This window comes from Lampetra fluviatilis, chromosome 15, assembly GCF_964198595.1.
Source record: "Lampetra fluviatilis chromosome 15, kcLamFluv1.1, whole genome shotgun sequence".
In the NCBI taxonomy this organism is placed as follows: domain Eukaryota; kingdom Metazoa; phylum Chordata; class Hyperoartia; order Petromyzontiformes; family Petromyzontidae; genus Lampetra; species Lampetra fluviatilis.
In genome coordinates this window covers 1,595,454-1,604,509 of record NC_136289.1, presented here as the reverse complement: position 1 = coordinate 1,604,509, position 9,056 = coordinate 1,595,454, and the positions used below count along the sequence as shown (strand labels likewise).

Sequence of the window (9,056 nt, the reverse complement as noted above, 5' to 3'; positions counted from 1 at the left end):
TCCAACAAATCAGGCTCCGTCTCAGGATATGCGGCCATAGCCAGTTCCAGAACGGCGCCTCGGAATGCCATTGGCGATTCTTCAGTCGCCCATTACCGCTGTACGAATCTACGATGAGCATTGTCCGGAGGCTCATACGCGTCCGCCATTTCCTCAAAGACCCCCTGTAGCGTCCTCTTTTCGGCCTTGATGGAGCGGAAGAACCTGACGGACTCGTCGTCGAGAAGTGTTGGTAGGACTTCCAGGGCCTCCGCGTCCGTCCATTTGGCGGATCGTACAGCTGCTTGAAAACGGCAGGCGAACATGCTCCAATCGCCGCCGATGGAGAACTCTTTAACAGTTGTTAAATGATGGCTGCGGGTCCTTGCTCCGCCGTCCTCCGTCGATGGTGACTCGTGCGGCAGCGACAAGATGGCATCACTCCGCAACGTGTTCAAGATGGCGGCTCCCCGCGGTGGAGGGCGTAAGATGGCGGCTTCCCGCCGTTCCTCCTCGGCCACGCCCAAGATGGCGGCTTCATGCCGCGTGGTGGAGGGCTGACGGCGTCGGCAAGGCCCGGCCCGCTGTTCCCCGCTGGGCCTCCCTGAAGTCGTCGCCGGCGTCACGAGGTCGCACAACTGCGTCAACACCGCCTTAAGTGCCTCCAGTTGGGCCGCCACCTGTCGCCATCCTTCATCAGCGTCCACTTGCGCGGATGGACCCACCGAAGCGGCAACGTCCTGCACCCTCGGACCGTCGCACGTCCAAGCGTCGCTTCCCCCCTCCATCGTCGGTAGCGCCACCGCTGGAGGGAGGTGGTTTTCAGAAGATGCTGCAGAAGATGGTGCAGGGACGTTCTTTCTTCTGAGCTGTTTTGACATGCCGTTTCACTTCTGACACCAGTGTAATAACGGACTCTTCCACAGTGTCGATCTCCGTTGTCCTTTATTTGGGTTCGTGTAATCTCGCTCCCACGGCGTCCTCGCTCAGGCCCGCTTCTCCTCCGTCGATCACTCCACAGCCACCCTGCTGCTCTGTTCTGCAGCCACACTGCTGCTCCACCCTGCAGCCACACTGCTGCTCCGCCCTGCAGCCACACTACTGCTCCGCTCTGCAGCCCCACTACTGCTCCGCTCAGCAGCCCCACTACTGCTCCGTCTCTGCAGCCCCACTACTGCTCCGTCTCTGCAGCCCCACTACTGCTCCGTCTCTGCAGCCAGCCTTCCACAGCCCGCTAGCCCCCTGCGCCCTGACACCATTGGCTGACGGTGCCAAGGTCTCCCAACACGTGGCGATCGCGCCACCCTCCCCGTACTGCCCAGCGTGGCCTCCTCCCGTTTCACTCCGTCTCAACTCCCCAATCCCCTTCCGGTTCTCTCCCTAAATCCTCTCCCCCACGTGACCCTAACTCCTCCCTCTCCTCACGTGACCCAGACTCCGCCCCCCTCAATCCTTGCTCGCATTACATCTGTACATATGGATGGCTTCGTGAACGAATATTTGCTGATAGCCAGTCGGCTTGCAAAGTACCATCGTCTTAGACAAATCAATTTCATGTGAGCCAGCCGCATTAAAGTAATGATCTACCTTGTGTTCACGAACACGGTCCGAGACATTAACTGCTCGCGCAGCCCTTTTCTCCGCCCACTCACTCTGGAGTTGTGTATCACCATTCCTCCCCCGCCCCATTGTCTGATCAGTGTACCGAGGTGCAATTCCTCCCTCCTCCCATCTCTACCCCTCCCCCCTATCTCTGCTCCATACCTTCTCTCTCCCCGTCTCAATTCCCCCCTCCCATCTCTCCCCCTCCCCCCTATCTCTGCTCCACACCCTCTCTCCCCGTCTCTGCCCCACTCTCCCCCTGTCTCTGCCCCATTCTCCCCCCCCCCCCCATTTTCTGATGGGTGTACCGAGGTGCAATTCCTCCCTCCTCCCATCTCTATCCCCCCCACCCTATCTCTGTCTCACCCCCTCCATCTCCCGTTGTCTCTCTCGCAGCTCTTTTATCCCCATTCCTCCCCCCCCACATTGTCTGCTCGCAATTCCTCCCTCCTCCCATCTCGACCCCCCCATCTCTGCCCCACCCCCTCTCTCCCCCTTTCTCTCGCGCAAGCCCATTTCCCCCGCCCACTCAGGAGCCCTTATAAGCAGCTACATTTGGAGGCTTAACCCCTCGTTTCTCTCCACCTGAAGAAGACCACTTGTGTCGCGATCGAAACGTCATGGGTTTTTTTTGCTTTGAATTTTGATTTTTGTTTTCTAGCTACGTGACTTTACCGAAAGAACCAAGAATATGAATTCCTGCAGTCACGAAAGTTTTGTCTAAATCTTCTCCACTTGCGCAGGGATTGCCACTGGGCCTCAGTGTACACATCAGAACGGGCCAGTACGGGCACGGCTATGACAGAAGTCAAGGCAAACAAGTGCAGCAAGCGGAATGACTCGTACGGGCACGGTTGCTAAAATTACAGCTGGTTCATCCAGCTAACCCGTGCCCATCAATTTAATCGTAAAGCAAAGTTACAGCCCTATGATCGCTTGCTCACACCACAGCTGAGCCTTCAATCGAGGGGGATCTAGAGAGCTCCACTTGAGTATGTTGGCCTACTTTTACACACTGGTCAGACATCTTTAAAAGAGTTAAAACCAAACTAAAAACTTTTTTTTTACCAGAGAAGTACCAGTGAGCTATATAGCTCTTTTAAAAAAAACGACGTGGCCACAAATAATAGCTCAATGAGATGATTATGTAAAAATGTATAACAGCCAAATACTCTAAAACGCTCCAAAAGCATGTTTCTCAATGTGGAGGGAAAAACCGGAGAACCCAGAGAAAAATCCACACGACCACGGGGAGAACATGCAAACTCCAACTACACTGGCGTTAGGGCTGGGATCGATCCCACAACCTCTTGTATACCAGGCGAGGAAGTTAACATCTCATCACCGAGTTGGGAGTACCAACACTTCACCCCACCACCCATGACCTACCGATCAACTGTGGTGTACCCATTTATACTGATGAGCGGACAGCATTGGGAGGATTCAAGAAACGTGCCCCATGTTTTCAACTGCCAGATCAGACTGGCGACTTCTGCATCACAAGTCCAGTGTGCTAACCATTACATCACGGCAGCATCCCTGTATCCTCAAATTTACAAACCACATTTTCCACAAAGTGTGGAAGCACGTTTTCACTGGGCTCATCGGTTTTGCATTGTCAACAGGCTCTGGAACTCGTCTTGAGTAGTACCAGTCTTCATGGAACAGTTCCATAAGCATACAGATGGAGTAGAGTCTGATTGGTCGAGTCTCATTGGGGGATACGTGCATTACCCACCCTTTCCCATTCCGATGACGTACGTGTACGTCATCAATTTGACGTACACATTCGTCATCAGAATTTAATCGGAAGTAAAAGGCCATGCGGGAGGGTGTCTGGCAGTTTGGCGCCAGCTATCATAGTGTGGTCATGCCGCTATAGTTCTCTGTGGTGCGTACAATGTCTTTTAAAAAAGCAGCACTGTGCTGCTCCAAATAAATTAACGCTGAACCGCTTGCGTGTTCCGAGATTCAGCTGTGAACAGGACCCACCCTGCAACTTACAGATGTCACAAAATGGGAAAGGGTTAAAAAATCTCCACCGGCAAAACTTTTCATGCAACCACATTTTGGAAGATTCTTGAATCGTGCACCTGATCTTCACCACAAATTTTTTTAAATGAGAAAAAAGAATATCACCATTATTAGACATTGACTTCCCACTGTTGGTTAAAGGCCTCTCCGCACTGTAATCAACTGTCAGCCCTGCCATGTCACAACCCATCTCACTCCAGCACGTGTCCTTGGAATGGCTGGCCATGCTGTGGCACTATAAACGCTGTCATTATTATCTCATCACTCCACCTGTGCGGTTGTCCAACATTTTAGTTTAATTCATCATGAGTCCTTCCAGACCAATGATTTTTAGTAGAATATTTAAAATGACAAGGCCCTAGACCAGTTTCAACTTCACTGACGCTCATCGGCAGAGTATATGGCCTGCTAAATGAACGTCACAGTATGGTTTCATATTCCAGGGAAGAGCCGTCCACAAACTCAGTAGGACCCAAACATTACATTAAGCAAATGACACATACAATATTAAATTTCGAATGCCAAAAGTAATTTTAAATATATTTTCTCTGCAGCTATTACGAAATTAACTGTCGGATTGCGGTAATTTATTTCACTTAAAAAAAAGGCAATTGTGGACTATTTTTGCTTGTTTGAGTTGACAATCACAATTTAAATGGAAAACTTGACCCAGGAAACGTTTACAACTACTGAATGCTTCAAATATTACCAACGGTCATTATAGAACACTGGCACAAAATGCAGATTTTAAGCTCAAGTTGTTTGATAAATAATATAACCAACATAGATGTAACAATCCACACCCTGCCCCCTATAGTAATTCAGGGTTATGATTTCAATAACAATTTTCTTTTAAAAAAGTGGTTACTATAGTGGTCGATAGTTGCTGCAAAAGTCATACGAATACATTACATACAACGTATACAAATTGCAAAACATCGCTTACACACGCAATTCAATCAATGTTAACTTACTCATCAATATTGATACTGTAATATTGTAACCTGTAATAACAATGCCACATCCATTCCGTTCCTTTGTTCATTAAGGGGGTTTAAAACGAACGTCCAGGGACTATTACGGAGGTGAAAAACAATTTCAAAATATACGAACTGTGGGCAAATTAGGCCCACACCTCAAAAACGAGTTCCCCATCAGTGGCCTCAACGCAATAATCCACTAATGCACCACCACACCTTCCAAACTTCCATGAGCGACACAGCAGTTGTTAGGCAGGTCATTTGTACTTTGACAGGGTGACTCATGGGCAAGAACTGTTAAGCAGAAGCCTCTCTGCATTTGACAGGTGAAAGCATTGTTATCGCTTGTGTGTTGCTGATTGGAAGTCGCCTGCCTTGTCACTCTGCATGAAGCTTTATTATGCCTTTCCGCAAGTCATCTCGATGGCTAAAACAGGGCACTGCTGGTAAGAGCACCTAAGCAGGCTGCCAACATTTCAATTGCACAGCCTAAACATCATCTCAGCATAAGAAGAGTTGAAGTACAAAATAATTATAGCCGAGTATCGTTTATAACTTTTTTTGTGCTCGATTGCTGGGGGCCCAATTTAAAAAGGCAGCCACCCAGCCATGCTGACTCCCGAAGGCGGGAAACCTCCTACAAGCCATGCCCAACGTGACACAGTTTATGCCGATGTCACCAAGCCCTGCCCATCACCTCCCATCCCACATCACATATGGGAAAAGAGGTGACTGTTCTTCTAAAATATTGTGTTATCTGATTAGTCGAGTGGTGAAGCCGATAACTGATCATACTGGAATGGATGAACTAAATCATCGGGAGAACCAAGCTCGACAAATCATCAAAAAGTCTGAGCTTGTGCTGCCTGCAGGGACATTGTGATGGACGGGTGATGTTACACACCAACTGATCTGTTTTTGCCTCAACTCGTTGCATACATCAATATAGAAATGGAGGCATTGTGGATATAATTACAAGGTATCTAAGCTTTCATTCAATAACACCTGGGTCTGCGTGACATCTTTATCTGCTTTCACTATTTTATATGCCTGACTAGTTACACTAATCCTGGTGCAGACACCATGTCACGACTAATGGAAAATGACAGGTGTTGATTTAAAACATTACAATAGCATAGCATAGAGTACAGAATATGTAATATCTTTACGTCTTTTTTTCGCTACAATAAACAAATTTAAGGTTCGCAAAATAACATTTTCTCAGTCTGCACAAAAGACACTTTATTAAAATAAAGGTGTACCGAATAATTGTATTATGCGTAACCATAACGTGACAAAATGGAAACATGAAAACAATAAATTACACATTTCACTGCATTAAACATCATTAGACACGGCAAAGAAAATCTCAAAGTAGAAACAGGGGCACGCATTTTGTCAGTGTGCTTTTCAAGGCTGTCAACATTTTACTTTAGATACAACAGCTGCATATTTTAATTATCTTAATCCATTACTATTGATTGGTGAAGTTGTCTCTCAATCCGTTGGAGAACACACACACTCCAGTGCTTGGTTTTTCAATAATGAAACACATCGGAGAACTTCAGCCCATTATTTGTGTGTGCAAATAGTGACTTGGGTGTTTGATGAACACATCTTACACAACTGCCATGCAAACAAGCGGCAAGTCAGCAAAATAATCTGAAAGGACGGTCCATTCAGAGATATGAAATTTGACGTTATACAAAAACATTGAGTTTTACCGTGTGTTGATTTGTACCGACGTGTAGGTAGGATGTACTCACTGGTACACGTGGTGATGTGCACAATAATGATGGGTGATCTTCCAACTGACCTTCTTGCTTGATTTATATTTCCTACCATACCTTGGACAGCACTCAAAATCAAACAAAGCAGCATATTATCTGTGGACCAATCAGAAGCACTCTATGCTTGTGTCAAATACATACCATAAAAACACAAATGTGTACATCCACACAAATATCCATTCACAAACATGCGGAGAAACCTTTGCTCATAACTGAAAGAGTAGCATTTCCCACTGCAAAACTCAGTTGCAGACAGACATATAAGCATGTGAAAGGCTCTAACAGAATGAGAACAATGAGGGCATTGAGATGTTTTTTTATACTAATTATGTAATGTGAAAATATCAGGGGACACACGACTTGCCTAATATATTTTAAAATATATTTTTTTTCTATTTCAACATGGATTGTACAATGAAGAAACAAAATGACTGCGGTTGTGCACTGCACCTTGGAATCATAATAGCTCTTAAGACATGATTAGATGGACTTCCCCCCCAGTAAGCACATTTCTGTTAAATCAAATGTATCGTTTATTATTCTGCTTGTTTAACCAGGAAAGCCTAACTGAATTTTGACACTCTTTCTCATGAGGGTCCTGTCAATTGTTTTCAGTTAGGGGCGATGCTACTGCTGAGTGTAATCCCAAATGAGTAATTTTAAGGTAATTTTTCAGCATTGGGATGTTTGGCCAATAGCAGTTACATTGTATGGTGTGTTTTATCTCAACTATGCCCATATTTTAAGATGTATTGGGAATTTCTACCTGTTGGCTATACATTATTTTAGAATATTTTATTTTTGCTATATTGGAAGTGTGAGGAAATCTACAGACAAACACACAAATATGATGAGACACGCCAATCAAACAATTCAGATCTTCAAAAAAAAATAGATTCAACCACCCAACATTGCATCACAGCTAACCAGTGCTCCCCATCCCGAGGCACACCATCAACCCCAGTCTCTAAGAGCAGCTGTGGGCAAGGGGCGAACGTGGCGTGACAAGCTCACGTGGGCACACTCGCCGGCGTGCTGTCAAAGCGGGGCACGAGCACCGCCTCGTCACTCGACAGCTGATCCTGAACTTGCTGCCGGAACAACTCCCGCACGCGGTTGAACTCCATGATGTCTCGAGGCTCTTCCTTCAGCCAGAAAGCGTCAAATTCGTGAAACAGATAGCCTGCGAGCGCACGGGACAATTGCAGGACCAGTCAAGGTCAAGTTGCAATGGAAGATGAAAAATATAAATGGTGCAGATTCATTGTTCACAATTTTGCAGTGATGCTCGCTTGAATAATTTTAAGCACGACTGTTATGAGAATATTGAAAGCGATTGCAGCTATTGTAGGAATAAAAGAAAACGTGAATATACTTGTTTATCCAAACAATCCTCATGGCGTCTCAAGGTTATTTTCTGGAGGGTCCGAGTTGGAATGTATGGCCAATGTTTTATTGCGGCTGAAGCGTCATTTATTGTGTTTACTGCATGTGAAAAGGCAACCAGAGTGCCTGAAGTTCATGCATGCGAGTGCAGAACAATGTGATCCTGTGAAAAAGTGCAACGTGCTTACACGTCAATTCTGGATCAAATGAACTGCATTCGTCTATCAAATGACATATGAAGGTGGCAAGCAGCAAAACATAACAAAGATCCCCGCATGCTTTGCACGACAGGTTGCCTACCGTTTCCGCACACATTCTGCACAGAGGCTTGATAGCCACCAGTTCAAAATAGTAAATATTTGTGGGGGTTTTTTTTAGGCAGCAGAAAAACAAGACCGTATACTGGTCTCATCATCAAGACTGATCAATACATTACAGCCATTGGTGCATACTGTTGCCATGAGTGCCTAAGGAACTTGTGTTGAGCAGCTCTCTCCCAACAAAATTTTGCCCAGCCTACGTACGACAAAAAATGCTTACATTTGGTGCAGTCGTCGTTGTTACAAAACACTTGCCATATATTTCCAAGATATATTACCGATTGTAAGTAATGGACTTCCGTGAGAATTCAACTGTTATGTTACGGCCACGAGTGTAAGTTATTTACAGTTTGATAAAATATGCTTAGCAGGATCGTACTGAACTCAGGAGTCTTGAGATCCAGTGACACTCTCACCATAGTGAATGTTTTTGGTTTAACACGTAGGCTTTCACGACCAATATCATCCATACGAGGTTTTTTGGGTTAGATATATAAAATATATAAAAATATATAAATGTGTCGTTAAAACCCGCCACCACCCGACACAGCCAACTAGTAAGGGTTGTCACGTAAACAGAATGTGCCAATTCGCCACTAGTACAGCACACCGGTGTGTTGGAGAGCCAAGTCACGACATTTACAATCTAAGTACGACGTTTCGCCAGTAATTACAACTAGCTTCATCAGGCGACAGGCAGATTTGTGGAGAAGTCTAATTGTTTCGTTCCTTATATAGAGGCGTAGATGTGGTGACCACGCTTATGCGCTCCTTCCGCAAAGTGGGGGGAGGGGGGGGATTACTGAGTCAACGTACATTATGCATGTTAATTATGCGAGCCCTTTGATATGTTCCTTCCTGTCTATTGTTTTTATTAAAATAGCCGTACCAACGGTAATCCCTATTGAAGTATGCTGCCCTTTATAGGCATGCATTTAAATTATGTATTATTTCATGATTCGCTT

At 45.8% G+C, this 9,056-nt stretch overlaps 1 protein-coding gene across 4 annotated transcripts in view; it reads right to left on the bottom strand.

Moving 5' to 3' along the window:
* Positions 1-5,820: 5,820 nt before the first annotated feature.
* The window catches only part of LOC144936103 (ELMO domain-containing protein 1-like), a 57,556-nt gene continuing 54,320 nt past the window's right edge, over positions 5,821-9,056 (bottom strand). For all 4 annotated transcript variants that reach the window (XM_078862951.1, XM_078862954.1, XM_078862953.1 and 1 more), the window contains one exon: positions 5,821-7,568. In XM_078862951.1, the coding sequence (XP_078719077.1) occupies positions 7,396-7,568 (173 nt within the window). In that variant the 3' untranslated portion in view covers positions 5,821-7,395. The remainder of the gene's footprint in view (positions 7,569-9,056) is intronic.